Source organism: Lactuca saligna, chromosome 1, assembly GCF_052625555.1.
Source record: "Lactuca saligna cultivar CGN05327 chromosome 1, ASM5262555v1, whole genome shotgun sequence".
NCBI classification, from domain to species: domain Eukaryota; kingdom Viridiplantae; phylum Streptophyta; class Magnoliopsida; order Asterales; family Asteraceae; genus Lactuca; species Lactuca saligna.
Window position 1 is genome coordinate 38673277 of NC_136417.1, and position 20690 is coordinate 38693966.

The following is a 20690-nucleotide window of genomic DNA, read 5'->3' on the forward strand; positions in this document are numbered from 1 at the left end:
GGAGGCGATCGTTTTCTCGGTTTGGTGGACGTTTTGGCAATATATACCGTATTGACATTGTTTTTGGGAACAAAAAACCAGGAGTAATATGATAATTGAACGTAATATTATTGATTATTCGTTTAGTGGTTTATGTTTAGAAACAATAAGTTTGCTATTAAATAGATTGATTGGATCCAGAATCTAATATATGTCATTCCAAGTAACTGATATAAAAACATATAAAAGTTTCACATTTAAATGATCATTTAACTTTTTTTTGACCCGCTAAATCATTTAAAACAAAACTTAGTTTTATGTCAATAACTTTCTAACTATTTATTTTTTCTTACATCTTCATGTATTTTTCTAACCATTTAACTTTTTTTTGACCCGCTAAATCATTTAAAACAAAACTTAGTCTTGTGATCTTTAAGTTTTTTATTTTTTATTTTTTATTTTTTATTTTTATTTTTATTTTTTATTATGTATTTTTATGATTTTTAGGGTTTTTTGTTTTTCATAGAACCTAAACATATATATATATATATATATATATATATATATATATATATATATATATATATATATATATATATATATATAATTCAACTTTAAAAAAAAATCAAATCAAAACGACATCTAAATGAGACAATATGTACAAATTTGTAGCAAAACCCGAAAAGTAGCCTAAATTTGTTATTTTCAGTATACCACGGTGACAAAATTTATATTTAACTTTTTCTTTCTTGTACTAAACACAAAATTTCATTCAATTGAAGTTCAACTGAACGTGTGACTCAAGAAGAATAAACCCAAAAAAATTATATATAAAAAACTAAAAAATCAGCACCAAAAAAAAAAAAAAACTATGGTTGCAATAAGAACGAATGTTTAATTGTAGACGAGGGATGGTTGGCTTCTGCCTTCCAACATTTACTGATGTCTTCTGCTATTCGTTTAGCATCTGCCGATGCACCAAGCAAACCACGTTTTGTAAAGCCTACCACGTAAAGCCCGTATGCACCTTTCCACCCGTTTGGAAATGGTCTTCGAGGATACCCATCTTTTTCCGAGAACATATGTTTCTCCTAAAGATATAAAAACATATATATACTCTTAAAATTTGTCTTTTAAGATTAAAATACTTTGTCAAAAAGTAGCAAATGATGGTATTTTTGTGTTTAAGTTCAAAAAAATTGTCAAAACAATGTTTTTGATAAAATGGTTAAGAATAATAGATAGAAGAGTACCTTTAGCCAAGACGGTACATTACTTTTGTATCCCGTTGCTAAAATAATTGCATCAAAATCCTCAACTTTCCCATTCACGAATTTTACATTACGGTGGCCTATATGTTGAATGCTTGGACATATCTAAAAAAATTAAAACACACTATTAGTATTCCATTAAAAAGGTTAATGTCGAAATGAATAAAGAACTATTTAAATTATTATTTAAAAAAAATGAATTAATAGGATATGTAAGCAATGACGTAATAGAGCAATTAGCCAAATATATTCAAAATTGCTTAGCTAAAATTATAAACTATAAATGAAAAATGTAACTTAAACTAAAGTCTTAGTACCTCCAAAGAGAAAAAAATAAGGGTAGGCAACATAAGAGAGTCATTTCTTCTTTATGGCTTTACTAAAGCAAATAACTTTTAATGTTTGAGAAATTAAATATTTTGTTATTTTTTTTTTCTTATCTATCTTTCTACTCATATTAAATAATGACATGCAATCCATTAATTCTATTTTTTTTTATTAAATTTCTTTGATTTTGACATTTGTTTTAATGTACTAAGTAGGAGATAAGAGGCTAGAAAAAAGGGATATAATACTTTCATAAAATTAATAATTTTAGTTTTGTTTCACAAAATTTCAAAATTTGTACTATTATTAAGATCATGTTATAAAATATTTATGGTAATATAAATGATGATAGATTCAAAAAAGTGATTCGTATACAATAATTTTTCAACTTACAAAACGTTTTATGTTTAATAAAGTTGTACAATACAACATTTTAATGCATAAATTGTTGTGCATGTATAAATTTTGTTGTGTACGAATCAGTTTCATTCGAAATCAACAAACCTATTGGATTAAGACAAACAATATATTTATATGTCTAAAGGAATATATATATATATATATATATATAATGGTTCTTTATGTTATGTCATTGTCTACACTACACCAATTATATGTTATGAAGAAAGTTGAGAAGTGTAGTCAAAAACATGTTATGAAGAAAGTTAAGAACCGGAGTCAAAACATGTTTCGATATAAATGGAGATATGATGTCGCCAGATAGTATATAAGATCAAATGAATCTAAATTCAATGATTATATATATAACCAAAAAAAGGGAAAATCAAAGGTACAAAGATATGGGAAGGGATTTAAGGATTTGAAAAGCACACACACACAAACACAAACACACATATTAAAGGTAAAAATAAAAGCATCTACAAATAGTTTTGAGTACTGAGTTAGGTTTACCATGATGTCTCCACTTTTGATCTTGGCTAGGGCCCCTACGTCCAACACAGGCGTCTTTCCGGACAAGTTTTTGAGCTCAAGGGGTCCCACAGTCGGCCGGTCAAGTCCAAACCTAGCTGTGTTTCCAAGTATCCACCATGACATGATCAACAGAAACCAGTCAACTAATCTCATGGGAAACCACTTGAGCAATCGCATCGACAACCCAAAAGTCGATTGTCCCATAATATCTCGTGGTAGGACATGAACCTGATTTCCAATACCATCAACAACCATCCATCCGTTAGTTCAACTGTTTATCTTTTCAATCTTAAAAAGAAAAGTTGCATGTGTGAGTTCAAATCCCTTTTTTCTTTGTAACGAGATTGCACTAAAAAAAGAAGAAAATAAAGCTGAAACTGGATGGGGGTGTGACATGCTCTTTTTGGCCTTCGTGGAGGGGTAGTTTCACTTTCATTGAGGGCCATCATGCACACCATATATTAATGGTCCCTTTACAGTAATGAAACACTCTTGTAATTATTATTTTTCTTATTTTTTAGAAAAAAATTATTTGTTTAAGGTGCTTTTTATGAATGGAGCTCCATGCTCCATTTGCGCTCCCATGGCCATATGTACCAAGAAAGTGGCCTTTTTTCAGATTTTTCCACTACTTACAAGATCTTTAATTATATAAAAAGGATTTGGAAGGGAAACATTTATTTATAAAATGATGTTTAGTTATTCTGTTTTATAATACATATGAATGTTCGAATCTTAAATTTATGTATTTGAATTTTCGTAAAAATAGTAATAGAGTTAAAAATTTAAATTTTAGTTTACAAAACAACTTACCAATTAGCTATAACAAATAGCTTATCAAAAGCTAGCATATAAGCTCTTGATAAGCTACCAATAAACTAAAAAAACATAATTTATAAACTAGCTTATATTTCGTCAAACATAACCAAAACAAGTAAAACAATAAAACTTTAGCTTTATAGACATTTTAATATATTTCAACGATTTAAAAAAACTTTCAGACTTTTTGTATCTTAAAATCGTTAGACAACAATTTTGAAACTAAATTCAAGTAAAATAAGGATCATATACGAAACTAGATTCTCTTCCCGTCATATTCATTGTTTTCTATAACACAAAAAAGATTTACATAAATGTAGCGGGTAAACGAGCAACAAACCAGTGACGGAGTTAGATGAGGTGTTAGAGTACAATAGCTCCCCCAAAAAATTATATATATATATATATATATATATATATATATATATATATATATATATATATATATATATAATATTATTTATAAACATTTTCATGTTATTGTACCTCAAACTAAAAAGATTATAATATGTTTTTTAATGTCAAGTATTAGATAACTACATATAATATATACTGATAATGTTTGCACCCTATATCAAAATTCCTGATTTCGCCACTGCAACAAGATGTGCTGCAACTTCTTTTATTAGTAAAACGCTCTGTTTTGTTAATAATTATATTAGGTTTTCCTAATAAACTAAATACTTTCAAGAATGAATTGTGTTTGATACACTATGAAAAGTAATCAAGTACTCAATGACCCCTCATCGGCACAAATTACTCTTTTAAAAAAATTATGAAATTTTAAAATGATTGATTTTATACAAAATTTAGAACATTTGCATGATTTTGTCGATTACCAACACGTTCAATAATTAAAGCTAATTAAGTTAAATATTTATTAGTTATTTTATTTATACAAAAAAGTCTTGAAGCCTAGCGAATTAGAACTCGTGAGTTGAAAAATATTTCCCTTCTTCAAAAGGTTAAGAATTCAATTCCCGTTAGCATATATTAATGTGGTTTATGATTAGATTAGAATCTCTTTAAAAAAAACTTATTTTAAATAAAAACAAATGAAAAAACCTTTAATAAACATATATTCATATAATATTTAGTTGCATAGTTTGGCTTTTGAAAGTACATATTGAAGTTAAATATAAATTAGGGATAATATAATTTAAGAGTTGCCAAACAAAAATCTGGTAAACTATAAATTTCTTTTGAGATTATTTTATAAAATTTATGAGATAGTAAATTAAATTAAAATGATATTTTTATCATAATTAATCAAATTTAAAGTAATAATCTATGAGTAGTTTAAAAGGGGTATAAAAATACTCACAGCATCCCTAACAACAAGTGAAGGCTTGGCATTGTGATTGCAAAGATCCAAACACACTTCCATTCCTGAATTCCCACATCCCACAACCAATACTTTCTTTCCTTTATAAGCACTTCCACTTTTGTACTCCGATGTATGCTTTACCTCCCCACAAAACTCTGCTAACCCTTTAATAGTCGGCACCACCGCCTCTGCATTCTCTCCGGTAGCCACCACTAACCACCGGCAAACATACTCCATCTCCTCACCTTTCATCCCCACACTCTTCACTCTCCACATCCCTACACTCTCATCATACTCAGCTCTCTCAACACTCTGCTCGAACACCGGCTCGATTCTAAACCTTTTAGCATACGTTTCTAAGTACTCAATGAACTGTTGTTTAGTAGGGTATGCCGGAAAATCCTCCGGGAATGACATGAGTGGCAACTCACAGAACTTTTTTGGAAGGTGTAGCCGGAGGCGGTCGTAGGTTTTGAGTTGCCAAAGAGACGCTATGCAATTTGATCGCTCAAGGACGACGCTGGGGACTCCTTGCTCCCTCAAGCAGGCAGCAGCGGCGAGGCCAGATGGTCCAGCTCCGACGATTACAGGACCAGGAACCAATACTTGGCGTCTCCATTTAGGATAAGAAAGCACACAGTGAGGATCATGAGCCATTTTACCTTGTAATTCTCTTAAATTATTCATACTTGTGTATATATATATACACGTTGTTTAAGGGATTGAACAAAATGGATTTTTGGGAAATGGGTCTTTGGATTAAATGAGATTAAAGAGCGAGGGATGTTGATATATGAATACACGCATTCCAATTGTTCATAGGAGAGAGTGTGAAGAGTTAAATAAGGTGAGTGTATATATGAGAGTTGAGTAGTATGGAGGAACTAATGCGAGTGGGGACATATATATAGTTTTTTTTATTTTTTTTATTCATAACTTTATATATATATATATATATATATATATATATATATATATATATATATATATATATATATATATATATATATATATATATATATATATATATATATATATATATATATAAAAGACGGAAATAAATAAAAATTACAAATCTTGAAATTCAACTTCAACCCTCAGCTATATATTTTTTATTTTCCGCTCTAACACTCTAGCGTACCGGCAAAAACGATATATGTCTGATCATAAATAATTATATGACAGACATGTATAATCATAAATGATTATACATATATGTTTGTTTTTATATTGAGTAATCATATATGATTATGACGGTTTGTGGTAGAAAAGGTGGTGGTGGCAGATGTGGCGGTAATATAAATGATGGAGGTGACAGTGGTGAGGTTGGCTGGTGTCAGAGGAGGTGGTAGTGGTGGTGGCGATGGCTGCTGCTGTGGTGGGGATGGTAGCAGAGGAGAAAAGGAATGGGCGAGATATATAATCATTTATGATTATAACAGGCCCGTTGCGCCGGTACGCTGGAGGGTTAAAGCGGAAGATGCTGAAAAAGTGATTAATGATGAATCTCAAGATTTATATTTTATTTTTAACTTCAACGAAACATATATATATATATATATATATATATATATATATATATATATATATATATATATATATATATATATATATATATAAAGGGTAATATGGAAAACAAAATACACTAAACATCATACAAATGCATAAAAAATACTTAGAGATCACAAATCTTTTTTTTTTTTTTTTTTTTTTTCCTATTTTATATTCTTAAAAATGACAGCTTTATTATAAATTTGCTGAAAAAAAATTTAAAAATCGTTTTTTTTATTTATTTTGTTTATTTATTTATTGCTTTTATTTAAAAATAATTCAACAAAACTATATAAAAAGTTGTGGTTTTTAAGAATATAAAGTCAAAAAAAGATTTATGATATCTAAGTATATGCATTTTTATAATTTTTAGGGTTTTTTTTTCTTATATATATATATATATATATATATATATATATATATATATATATATATATATATATATATATATATATATATATATATATATTGAGATTCAACCTCAGTCACATATTTTTTATTTGTTGCTCTAACGGTCAAGCATACCGGCAGCAGTGGGGTATTCTTAATGATAAAAGATTATATGATAGAAATATATAATCATATATGATTATACATATTTATATGTATATGCCTAATCACAAATGATTATATATATATATATATATATATATATATATATATATATATGTGTGTGTGTGTGTGTGTATGTATGTGTGTGTGTATGTTCATAGTTTGAGTAATCATATATGATTATGACAGTTGGTAGCAGAAGAGGTGGTGGTGACAGAGGTAACAATGGTATAACTGACGGAGGTGACAGTAGTTGTCACACCCCCGAACCAGATGGCGGAAACGTTCGAGGGCGGGTGACTTCATCTTGTAACATCATCGCAGTGTATATAATTGAATTAAATACAACGTCATCATCACACATGAGATATAACAACCATCATAGTTTACATAAGTGTGTTGGTTTACAAATTTCATTCAAAATGTTAAATGTAAGATGATAACAAAAATCCGAGTGCCCTTGATGTTGGTGAGTTCATAAGCATGTTTGTATGAAAAGTTTTGTTTCATTTGTAAACACCATAAAATCCGATATATTCCGTAAAAATGGTTGGAGAGATCTATTTCAAATCTTGTATTATAGCATGTGTGTTCATAATTTTGAAAATGTATAAAGAGAGAGTCCAAAAATCATATATTTTGTGTTGTAAGTAAAATGTATTGTATAGTGTGTGTTTCCCAGAAAATCTGATATTTTATGTTTGTTGAAGAGTTGTAGTCTTTAAACCATACAACCCGAGTGTTGTGGAAATGAATAGCTCATACGTGTATACAAATTATAGTATATATTCTGTAAATTTACAGTGTTTATTAATCTTTATGTAAGTCGTAATAACCATGTTTGATATGACTGATCTGCCTATCATGACCTTCTTCAGGCGTCACTTGCTTAAGGTAAGATATTTTTCACTCTAGACTGGCCTAGTCTAGCTGTAGCGAACAACTTAGGTGTGAGTTTGTCAATCCCGTACAGATCTATACACAAACTCTTGCTCTCCCTCCAAGAGACTTTGATTATAACTACAGGACTTAAGGTTGTACGCTAGGTAGGTACGAGTGAAAACATGTCTCACAGGAGCCTTAACTAAATTTACACGAACAATCTATCACATTATTTACCGCTTAAAATAATGTTTCGAGTATGCATTTTATTACAAAACATTGGTGATGAAAAATACCATTTGTTTTTATCCAAGAGATAATTATTATTTATTATTAGCCTGATTAACATAAAATGTGTTGTGAGTCCCAATAAATAAATAATGAGTATAACAATCCTAATAAGCATGTTATGGTTGTGTCAATCCCAATTCGAGTAAAAATGTCATAAAGAACCCATTATGATGAAAATGATCGTTTTAGTCAGATTTGTGATAAAAATGACATAAATGACCAATTCTTCCTTAGAAATGATCTTTTTGGCCCAAGTAATCAAGATTTCTCAATAAAAGCGCACTTTTGTCAAAATTTAATTATTTGACCCAATAAAACCAAAAATTTACAATAAAGGCCCATTTTCATTTTCAATAACATGTTAAGCCCAATAAAACTGAAAGTTTGTAAATAAGGACCATTTTGAATATAAAATGACATTATAAATCCATTAAGGCCAAAAATTTACATTTTAAGCACATGGAACCGTACATTTCCAAATAAGGTCCATTTTTATGAAACATGACCATTTTAGCCCATTAAAACCGTGAAGACCCAAAAGTAGCCCATTTTGTTAAACATAACGCTTTTGACCCCTACAACCCGTGAATGTCATAAAAACCCATCTTTATCCAAAATGACTCTTTTGGTCCACTTAAAACCGTGAGTTATGATAAAAGGCTCACTTTTTGTTTATTTGTCAAAAATAGCCCTTTTGCATTATTTCTTTGTTTTTTTTATCTAGTAAATTTTGCATGTTAAGACTTTTCAACATTTTGTAAAGTCACTTCAAATATCGTATTTTATTAACATCATCATGATGTGGTAGGTATTTTGAGTTTTATTAAAGTTTAACAAGCTTTCATGACATATTCACACCATATAAGATAAAAATATACACATACATGCATAAACACTTAGATCTAACACAAAGCCAAATCGCATTCTCCCTGAAAACATAGTAAAACCGAAAACAAGGGGGTATGAAGCTCACCTTGAGTGATGGATGTGGTTTTGATGAAGAAATAAGAGGGATTGAAGGTCTTTTCGGTCTAGCTTGCCTCCTTGAGATGAGTTTTTGAATCCTAGAGAGTTCTAGGAGCAGGATTATGAAAACCATGTTTTTATAAGGAATGATCTAGCATAAATTGAAGACAAGTCATTTTGGAGAGTGATAATCACATACCTTGTTGTGATCTTTAATGAAAAACTCTTAAACACACACATACACAAACCAAGATTTCATGGAGGAATGATGAGAGAGTTCCTTGGAGGTTTAGAGAAAAATGGAACTGGAATGAAGCTTGAAATGATTTTTGGCGAGGGAAATAATTGTGTTTGGCCGAGATTAAAGAGGTAAGAGAAAGAGTAGAGTGGTTCTTGCATGGTGGTTCTAAGGTGAGTGCATGGAGATATGTTAGTTAATTGCTTTGTTACTTGGTGGTTATTAGTGAGGTGTCACTAATTAATTCTATTCAATTTTTTTTTTATAAACCGTGAGTTTGGAGAGGGAAGGAGAGAAAGAATAAACATTGGGCTCAAATTAAATAATAATCAAACTTATACCCGAAATAAGAAATTTTTCGGCCCATTACGCCCACATGCAAGTTTTCGGCCCAAATGAGGCATATATATGTGTATATATATATATATATATATATATATATATATATATATATATATATATATATATATATATATATATATATATATATATATATATATATATGTGTGTGTGTGTGTGTGTGTTTTCGACCCATATAATTAAAGAAGGTGGTTTTTGGCCCATAAGGCCCATGATGAGTCTTATGGCCCAAAATGCTATTGCCTAGTGAATGTGGATCCCAGTGGGGCACAAATGAGGTTTCTTAGCCGAAAACAATCAAGTTGAGGGTTTATTGGTCCATTAGGCCCAATGTAACGACCTAAATTTTCAAATAAATTTAAACTTTTCAAAAACAACCCAATTCATTAAGTTATTACAAAAAGGTTTTCAATACATTTATTATCAGAGTATTCTCAGGTCCATTTCATAAAACATAAACATGAGGAGCGGTACGATCACGCCTTTGCCTTGCCACAATCTCCTGAAGAACCTGAAAAACATTAAACCACAACTGTAAGCCCAAAAGCTTAGTGAGATACCCCCAAAATACCAACCACATATACCATACACACAACATGCTATGTCATAACGAATCAAAGAACAGCCATGCATATCGGGTCTACTATGAGGCTGGTCCGCCGTGTCGGGCCTTCAGTTCACCTGGTCCACCTTCCGAGTCCAATCATGTCCTTCGAGTCTGCAGTGTGGTTGGTCCACCCGCACTGGGACTTCAACCCACCTGTTCCACTCTCTGAGTCTACAGTATGACTGGTCTGCCCGCACCCGGGCCTTCAGTCGGCCTGGTCCACTCTCCGAGCCTCAGCATGCCTGGTCCGCCCTCGTGGGGCCTACAGCCTATCCGGACCGCTCGCTGGGCCTTCAGAACAACCGGTCCGCCCTGGGTATCTTGGCCTACAGCACGAAGCAGGACCCGCCTCAACCAAACTCTAGTCCAAACAACCATGTGCACATAAACATACAATCACATAACAGTTCATACACAGTCAAACCGATCTAGCAGATCACATAACACAACATACTCTAACAGGATACCGACCTAACCGGTCACTAGCATAGCATCATCCTATATACCAGGATATCGACCTTAACCAGGTCTCTAACGGATACCATCCTAACTACCCGGATGCATACATATCAAAGCAATAACATAGCAACAAATACCCGGATCTCAATCCGATAAAGGGCCGGCCTTGGTGCCTTGGACCCTGTTGATATAGTGAGGATAACTCACCTCGCAACTGCTGACCCAAAGGATAATATCACGCTGCTGCAGCCTCCGACCCGAACTCCAACAATGATAATACCCAAAAGACTGAATCCAATAAATACCAATAATTACCAAATTACCCTTGGAAATCAACTGGTCAACCCTTGGTCAAAGTCAAAATCAACCCCTGACTGACTCTACTCGCCGAGTCAACCCGATGACTTGCCGAGTCCCTAAGCTCAGAACTTCCCTCAATCCGCGACCTAACTCGCCGAGTCACCCCGCGACTCGCCGAGTCCAACAACTTTGAGTCTACTCGCACCCAACTCACCGTGTCATCCCTTGACTCACCGATTCTCGACTCAACCAGAAAATATTGGGACTCTTCGACAAGACTCGCCGAGTCGAAGAACAGACTCGCCGAGTCTAAGGCTATCTTCAACCTACTCGCCGAGTTGTTCATCCAACTCGTCGAGTTCCAGCTCATCTTCAAGCAACTCGTCGAGTCCACCCATGTGACTCACCGAGTACCATTGGTCTGAATCCATACAGAAGCATTCCAGGCCATGCAATTGATCCAAAACATAGATCTAGCCTCCTACAACCAATCCATCATGTAAAGTGGCAAACTTTACGTGAATCCAAAGAGATCTAGGCCTTATACACTTTAGGGCTAGGGTTTGGGACATGATGGCTTCACTAAGCACTCAAACATAGGGACTTTAATGCACTCTAGACCTTCCCCATTCCAGATCTGAGGTAGCAACCTCAGATCTAACCTCCAAACTCCAAAACATCCCAAGATAAGCTCCCCATAAACCCCAAAATGATGAATCCATATGAGTAACAGTCCAAGAACGAGATATTACCTCAAAAGAACGCCCCAACTGCAATGAAACTCGAATCCAAGCAAAGCCCCTTGCTCCAAGCCTCCAAACTCCCAAGATTCCTTCAACAAATACCCTTCAAGCTCCCAAATGCACTTTGATCCACTCACACACGAATGCTAAGGGTTTCTGGACTTGAGGATGAGTAAAGAGGCTAGGGGAATGGATGTTAAGTTTTTTATATAGGGCTCAACCCCGAGAATTAGGGTTTACTCCACTCAGCACCTACTCGCCGAGTCCATCTTTGGACTCACCGAAAAGGCCACTTGACACGCGACCAAAGTCGCGACCCTACTCGCCGAGTCCATCCATGAAATCGCCGAGTTGCCCTTCAAGTTTACACTTTTAGCCCTTCAACTCTACTCTTGATATTCCGGGATGTTACAATTCTCCCCCACTTAAATTAGGCTTCATCCTCGAAGCCTGCGATAACTCGACTCTAGAAATTCTCTCGCATTACAACTCATGGCGTTAACCCAACCAGGCTCTTCAAGGCACAACCTTGGAAACCATAAACTTACTTTCTCCTTGCTCGCGTTGTCCTGACCACCGTCACAAGCTGGCCACCGGCTTTACCCTCTGATAACCACACACAACAACTGATTACCACCCATGATGCAACACTGCTACAAATCACGGCCATTACTCGACCCATATGAGCTATAAATAACTATGCACCACCCGATTCCCGATCCGAGTCCAACTCTATCCATTCCATGCTGACAGATAGACACACTCTTCAGAGCAACTCCCATGAGTTCTCTTCTTGCAATCGCATGCACATGCTGAACTAGCTCTAGCACCCTCAGGTTAGGAAAACCCATCACACTGACGACCCTCAAAACATCCCTCAGGATGAACCACTGCTACACAATTGCTTCACCGAAAACAAGCTGGGAATCCAAAACTCCATACCTGCATCCCTTACGAGCTTCTTGACTTTAGAACCTCGAAATTTCCTCCTGCGACCTCAGCAGACATCCCCACATGAGGTCATCCCATACCGCCGCCGCACACGTGCTGCTTAATGACTACAATTGGACCACTCCGATCATAACCCTGCACTACTGCTTTCACTTCCGTGAATTTGTACTCCCCTTCGGAATTACATTCCTCCCTCTTTCCTTACCAAGGAAAACCACTTGACCGCCTTGTCACCATGACAAGTGCCATGGTGCTCACCCAACGCTACACCACCCCTTTATAGCATAACCGCTATCCCATGCACCAAACATACTCTGAATCCACCCATGAAGACTCTCAAGTCCATGCACTACCTCCACTGATTTCGATTAATATCCGGGGCCAGACCTTGCAATGCAACATATCGAGACATACTCAATCCATTACCTCGCACCGTTCTGACTACACATACAGAGTCTTCAGCATGACTGGACCGCCTTACCAGGCCTTCAGCCAAACTGGCCCACTCTCATAACCTTCAGCAGACCTGGACCGCCCTCCCGGGCCTTCAGTCTAGCTGGAACGTTCACCGAGCCTTCGGCCTGATTGATTTACCAACTTGTAACGACCCAAATTTTCAAATAAATTTAAACTTTTCAAAAACAACCCAATTCATTAAGTTATTACAAAAAGGTTTTCAATACATTTATTATCAGAGTATTCCCAGGTCCATTTCATAAAACATAAACACGAGGAGCAGTACGATTACGCCTTTGCCTTGCCACAGTCTCCTGAAGAACCTGAAAAACATTAAACCACAACTGTAGGCCCGAAAGCTTAGTGAGATACCCCCAAAATACCAACCACATATACCATACACACAACATGCTATGTCATAACGAATCACAGAACAGCCATGCATATCGGGTCTACTGTGAGGCTGGTCCGCCGTGTCGGGCCTTCAGTTTACCTGGTCCACCCTCCGAGTCCAATCATGTCCTTCGCATCTGCAGTGTGGTTGGTCCGCCCACACCGGGACTTCAACCCACCTGGTCCACTCTCTGAGTCTACAATATGACTGGTCTGCCCGCACCCGGGCCTTCAGTCGGCCTAGTCCACTCTCCGAGCCTCGGCACGTCTGGTCCGCCCTCGTGGGGCCTATAGCCTATCTGGACCGCTCGCTGGGCCTTCAGAACAACCGGTCCGCCCTGGGTATCTTAGCCTACAGCACGAAGCAGGACCCGCCTCAACCCAACTCTAGTCCAAACAACCATGCGCACATAAACATACAATCACATAACAGTTCATATACAGTCAAACAAATCTAGCAGATCACAGAACACAACATACTCTAACAGGATACCGACCTAACCGGTCACTAGCATAGCATCATCCTATATACCAGGATACCGACCTTAACTAGGTCTCTAACGGATACCATACTAACTACCCGGATGCATACATATCAAAGCAATAACATAGCAACAAATACCCGGATCTCAATCCGATAAAGGGCCGGCCTTGGTGCCTTGGACCCTGTTGATATAGTGAGGATAACTCACCTCGCAACTGCTGACCAAAAGGATAATATCACGCTGCTGCAGCCTCAGACCCGAACTCCAACACTGAGAATACCCAAAAGACTGAATCCAATAAATACCAATAATTACCAAATTACCCTTGGAAATCAACTGGTCAACCCTTGGTCAAAGTCAAAGTCAACCCCTGACTGACTCTACTCGCCGAGTCAACCCGATGACTCGCTGAGTCCCCAAGCTCAGAACTTCCCTCAATCCACGACCTAACTCGCCGAGTCACCCCGCCGACTCGCCGAGTCCAACAACTCTGAGTCCACTCACACCCAACTCAACGAGTCATCCCTTGACTCACCGATTCTCGACTCAACCAGAAAATATTTGGACTCTTCGACAAGACTCGCTGAGTCCAAGAACAGACTCGCCGAGTCTAAGGCTATCTTCAACCTACTCGCCAAGTTGTTCAGCCAACTCGTCGAGTTCCAACTCATCTTCAAGCAACTCATTGAGTCCACCCATTTGACTCGCTGAGTACCACCGGTCTGAATCCATACAGAAGCATTCCAGGCCATGCAATTGATCCAAAACATAGATCTAGCCTCCTACAACCCATCCATCACGTAAAGTGGCAAACTTTACGTGAATCCAAAGAGATCTAGGCCTTATACACTTTAGGGCTAGGGTTTGGGACATGATGGCTTCACTAAGCACTCAAACACAGGGACTTTAATGCACTCTAGACCTTCCCCATTCCATATCTGAGGTAGCAACCTCAGATCTAACCTCGAAACTCCAAAACATCCCAAGATAAGCTCCCCATAAACCCCAAAATGATGAATCCATATGAGTAACAGCCCAAGAACGAGATATTACCTCAAAAGAATGCCCCTACTATAATGAAACTCGAATCCAAGCAAAGCCCCTTGCTCCAAGCCTCCAAACTCCCAAGATTCCTTCAACAAATACCCTTCAAGCTCCCAAATGCACTTTGATCCACTCACACACGAATGCTAAGGGTTTCTGGACTTGAGGATGAGTAAAGAGGCTAGGGGAATGGATGTTAAGTTCTTTATATAGGGCTCAACCCCTAGAATTAGGGTTTTCTCCACTCAGCACCTACTTGCCGAGTCCATCTTTGGACTCGCCGAGTTGGCCACTTGACACGCGACCAAAGTCGCGACCCTACTCACTGAGTCCATCCATGGACTCGCCGAGTTGCCCTTCAAGTTTACACTTTTAGCCCTTCCACTCTACTCTTGATATTCCGGGATGTTACACCCAATAAGAGGATCCTTGTCCAATAAGAGTTCGAATCGGGAAGTTAGGGTTACGAGCCCTAAGTTGAGTGAATGTAATGCATTGAATTAGGTTTAGGGCTTTATATGTGAGTTTTGATTCGAATTGTTGTTGTTGAATGATTGACATGTATAAAATCATACTTAAGGTTACAAGATGCATCAAAAATAATTACACATGGACATAATTTCCTAGCCTTACAATACTAGTTGTGACAGTGATGAGATCTGCTGGTGTTAGAGGTCGTGGTGGTGGTGGTGGCGGTGGCAGTTGTGGTGGTGGGGAAGGTTGCGGAGGAGAAAGGAACACATGATACTATATAATCATTTATGATTATAATAGGTCTGTCGCGCCAGTACATCAGAGGTTTAGAATGGCATATGTGAAGTATATGGCTGAGATTGAATCTCAAGATCTCTATTTTACATTTAATCTCAATAGAACCTACCTACCTCTCTCGGTCGCTCTCTCTCTCTCTCTCTATATATATATATATATATATATATATATATATATATATATATATATAGAGAGAGAGAGAGAGAGCGGCCGAGAGAGGTAGGTAGGTTCTGTTGAGATTAAATGTAAAATAGAGATCTTGAGATTCAATCTCAACCATATACTTCACATATGCCATTCTAACCCTCTGATGTACTGGCACGGCAGACCTGTTATATATATATATATATATATATATATATATATATATATATATATATATATATATATATATATATATATATATATATATATATATATATATATATATATATAGGTAAGTTTTGTTGAGATTAAAAATGAAATTGTGTTCTTGAGATTCAACCTCAGTCACATATTTCACATATGCCAGTCTAATCGTTTGGCATACTAGCGCGGCTGGACTGTTATAATCATAAATGATTATATAGTGCCGCTCGTTCCTTTCTCCTCTGCCACCATCCACACCGCCACCACCACTACCACCATCTTTGAAACCAACCAACTTCACCACTGTCACCTTTGTCACTTATATCATTCCCACCTCTGCCACCACCACCTCGTTTGTCACCAATTATCACAATCATATATGATTATTCAATCAGTGAATGGACATATATGTATAATCAATTATGATTATTATATACATATAAACATGTATAATCATATATCATTATACTTCTCTGCTATATAATCATTTAAGATTAGGCATACCGCGATGTTGTATACGCTAGAGCGTTTGAGCGTCAAATGAAAAATATGTAGTTGAGGTTGAATCTTAAGATCTCACTATGGTTTGGGGTAAATTGTATGCTTGGTCCATAATTTTTTTTTATCTGGGACCGTCCTTAAGATTCGTTTTTGTTTTGCATTTGTGTAACACACGGTTTTAAAAGTGCTCGATTGTGTCTTCGGAGACCAAGGGGATAAGCGTAATTTGGTGATTCGGTCTTTTATGGGTCTCAGGTCTTATTCGGAAGTTTGTAGGGCTTGGTTGTGGAGATGGGAGCGTAGGGTTTCTCATCACCTTTTCGTGGATATGAAGTTCATAGGAAACAGGCTTAGACTGAAGAAGTTTTAGTACTTTGAAGATATTGGAGAAAATGGCTCCTAATGGAAATAAATGATAAGGAAGGACCATGAATGCAAAGCGGAAGGTGCATGGGTATGCCCAGAGTAAGCTGGTTTACGCCTAATGTATAAAAGGAAATGGACGTGAGTGTTTTTGGCATACACCCAACGTACAAGATGTACACCCAATGTGCGTCCAGTGTCCAGATACCTAACTTTAGGGCCAACCTCTATATAAAGAACTTAATGGATGAAATCCTAGCCTCCTTATCTATTCCCCAACCTCAGAGATAACCTAGAACGCCTCGTCCACTTATTCTTGTGTGGTTTTAACCTTAAAAAGCTCATTTTGGTGGTGTAAGCTTGGAAGAGGAAAAAGAGAAGTTTGCAAGGAAGAACTTAGGAAGTTGGAGCTCATAGATCTGGGATAACATCATCGTTTGGGACTCTTTGGAGGTATAAAGTTTATAACTTTATCTAAGAATGCTTAGATCTAGTGTAGTTCGATTTGGGGGTCATTTTGGTCCCAAGAATGGACTTTTATGGTGAAATCTCGTTTTTAAGATTAGGGTTGCCACCCTTAGAGCTAAAAGGGTCCCATAAGTAGTAAAGTCTACATCTTGAATCTCTTAATGGGTTCAAGCATGAGATCTAGCCCTTTTCATGGAAGTAGAACATCATTTTTTTTAGATTTGGGCTTGTTTGGGCCAAGTAAAGTCACCAAGTCAGTGACTTTATGGATTAAGACATGGAAAAGGACCAGGATCTGTGATTGTAGCTTCTGAAGTGAAGTATTAAGCACTTAATGTGAAATAGACTTAACAGGAGGTTTATGCTGAGCATACGTGAAGGTACGCCCAGCGTACTCACCACTTAGTCAATACGCTTAATGTACGTGGATGTACGCCTCATGTACTCTGTCAGTTGGGCCTTGTGCTATTGGGCCACAGTTTGGGCCATGCTTTGGGTCTTTAGGACTTAGTAGGACATCAGAAGTCAGATAATTTAGGCCAAGAATATGTTTGGGTTTAGGGTAAGACCCATCAGAGGGATTGGGCCCAATTGAGCAAATTAGGCCATTAGTGGGCCACTAGTGGGCTTGGAAAGCCTACCTAGTATTGGGCTTTTGTTTTGGGGTTGGGCCTACGTTTGGATCATGCTAGGCCAACGGTAGAATGGTCATTTTACCCCCAGACATGGATAAAGGATTATGGTATGGGAACCAATTGCTAATTGGGAATATTGATCAGTGATGTCAGCTTGGGAAGTGGACATGGTAGCAGCTAAGGAATTCCTTCAGGAAGCTTCTACATTCAAGGTGAGTCTCCTCACGATACCAATGGGTCGAAGGCAGCAATGCCGACCCATTTTATGATATGCGATACACTATCTGAAGTTATGTTATGTGGCATGTTAGCTGATTATGTGATACGGAGTATGCTAGTAATTATGTGGGATGCTAGTTGACTATGTGGTATGTGTTATGCTAGCTGTTTTATGATACTTGCATGGAAGACCATGGGATAGCCCATGTCACCTGGATGTTAGACCATATGGAGAGCCCATGGCTTTCCTACTAAAGACCATGTGGAGATCCCATGGATTTCCTATTAAAGACCATTAGAGAGCTCATGACACTTAGGTCTAAGACCATGTGGAGAGACCATGGCATCCTGGAGTAATACCCTAGGGACGAGCCCATGACATCCTTATATGTTTATACACATGACTTATGTGATTGATATGGCGTATGTGGTAGAGATAGATTTTATAGCTGATACGATATGTGTTATGTGGATTGTGTGTACGGTATGCTCTAGCAAACTCTCTAAGCTTTGTGCTTATAGTTTGTAGTTTTGGTTTCAGGTATCAACGTTTTGGAAAAGAAGAGCTCGGATTGATCGCAGTGCACACACCTATGATTTCCGCAATGAATGATTCTGGGGATGAACTCTGATAAATGTTTTACTTAACGATAATTTGAAATGTTAGAAATAAACGGTATTAATGTTTTAGCTACATTAAAAATGGAATTTTTATCCTTAATTTTTGGGTCATTACAAGTTGGTATAAGAGCCTTGGTTTGAGGGATTCGAACATACTTTCGGGAGCGTCTGAACTCAAACTGAGGATTTGTAAAAGCTTTCAAAAGATAAAAGTTTTAAGTAAAGAATTTCTAAGACAAGAAAGGGTGTGGTGCATGCAATCAGCCGAGCTTGAGAAAGCCGCAGAATACCCACATTTGTTATCTATTATGATCCGATTATGAATCTGTGTATCGCATGCTAGTTAGGGCTAAGGGAGATGCATGTATATGTTGTATGAGCTGATAGACTTGCATGATAGTGCTGAGTAGTCAGTAATAGGTTGGCCTGGTATGTGGTGCTTGTAGCCATGAGGATATTGGATGTCATGCTGGAATGAGAATGATAATTGGTATTTGTAACTGCAATGTGTATGTTTTGAAAATTGTATATGGTTAGGATCTTTTAGCATTAGAATAGCTGATTTTATGTTATTACATGTGGTCCTAGGGTAGAGTCTATTATTTAACAGTCTATTAGCTCCTGTTCTGTGTATAATTTGCATGCATAAGGCAGTCGACAACGAGGGTGGATGTGGACAGGATTGGTTGTGGTATATGGGCCGAATGTTCTATGATACTTTGTGGGTCGGAGATTACCCTGGGGTAAGCCTATGATGAGGTTAGCGATAGGTGTTATCTGCTTCCTGGATGTATGTGTGGATAGACTGATTTGTCTAGTGTGTGCTGGTTAGATTTACCGATTACTTGAATGTTGCTTGCTTTGTGCTTTATTGGACTCTTATTAATGTGAGTTAGCTATTAAGTGAATATGCTAAGTCACATGTAGCACATAATGGATAATCTCAGAGTGAAGAACTTGACCCTATTGCATAGCTCTTGTATGAGTCCAACCGTTCTAGGGATGAAACTTTCACTTGAAGGATTATCTGATCTTTGCTACATGTGGCTATATTTATGAGGTAGCTAGTTGACATTAATGAGATTCTTTCAGCAGCTGAGGGTATGGTGAATTTAGGAACCTAGGAAAGCCTAGGATATGCTCTAGTGAGCTTAGTGGGGCGGTTCGGTGAAGTTGGGAACCTAGGGGGAGCCTAGGAGGTGCTACGGTCAAGATTGTCTTACTGTTTAGCAAACATTTAGTATGTCAGTGGAGTAATTGACTTAGAGGATTCGAGTGGATTGCTGAGGAAAGTATGATAGGTGTGGAAGGTAGTATTGGTATCATACTACTGAAAGCACAGGATCCATACTCGAATCGGTGAGAGTCTTGGAGACTCTGAGAAGCTTATGGGAAGGAGAATTCTTGGTTATGACTTGATCGTTGGAATAGCTGCTTTGCAGAATGAGGATGAGCACGCAGGGATGGGACTGGGGTTTGGTCCTGGCTTGGGTGGTGAGTTAGTTAGAAAAATGACGGTGCGATGAAGTTTCGTTTTGAAGGTTTGGATTGTCATTGGGATTGGAATAAGGTGTTACATCATGTTCTCAGGGTGGTTGAGGTATCACAGGAGGAGGTGGTCAGGATTCCTTCAGATGTTTGCGGATATGCTATCTTCGGCCATATCCGGTGGATATCAAGTATTTGTATCGCTTGGGAAACGGTGATAAATTGGATCTCGGGTCGGTTTTCTGCTATTTTCTGGGTTAGCAAGGGTTGTCAGATGCCATTCAGCATGTCGAGGAATCTTTATGGCTCTAGAAGCTAAGGAAGTTTCATACATGACCAAGC

The 20690-nt window shown here is 37.1% G+C and overlaps 1 protein-coding gene across 1 annotated transcript; it reads right to left on the reverse strand.

Annotated features, from left to right (window-relative positions):
* Nucleotides 1-789: 789 nt before the first annotated feature.
* LOC145033384 (indole-3-pyruvate monooxygenase YUCCA6-like) lies at nucleotides 790-5541 on the reverse strand. Its single transcript, XM_078982021.1, has 4 exons — nucleotides 4654-5541; nucleotides 2490-2738; nucleotides 1233-1355; nucleotides 790-1070 (listed from the first exon to the last, which is right to left on the reverse strand). Exons 1-4 carry the CDS (start codon nucleotides 5341-5343, stop codon nucleotides 849-851), a joined length of 1284 nt encoding a protein of 427 aa, XP_078838147.1. The 5' UTR covers nucleotides 5344-5541; the 3' UTR covers nucleotides 790-848.
* Between the last annotated feature and the right edge of the window lie 15149 nt (nucleotides 5542-20690).

Coding starts and splice junctions, on each gene's coding strand:
- LOC145033384 (XM_078982021.1), bottom strand. CDS start 5,343: ATGAATAATTTAAGAGAATTACAAGGTAAAATGGCTCATGATCCTCAC. Junction 2,739..4,653: donor CACTTGTTGTTAGGGATGCT/GTGAGTATTTTT, acceptor ATTGGAAATCAG/GTTCATGTCCTACCACGAGA. Junction 1,356..2,489: donor TCAAAAGTGGAGACATCATG/GTAAACCTAACT, acceptor TAATTTTTTTAG/ATATGTCCAAGCATTCAACA.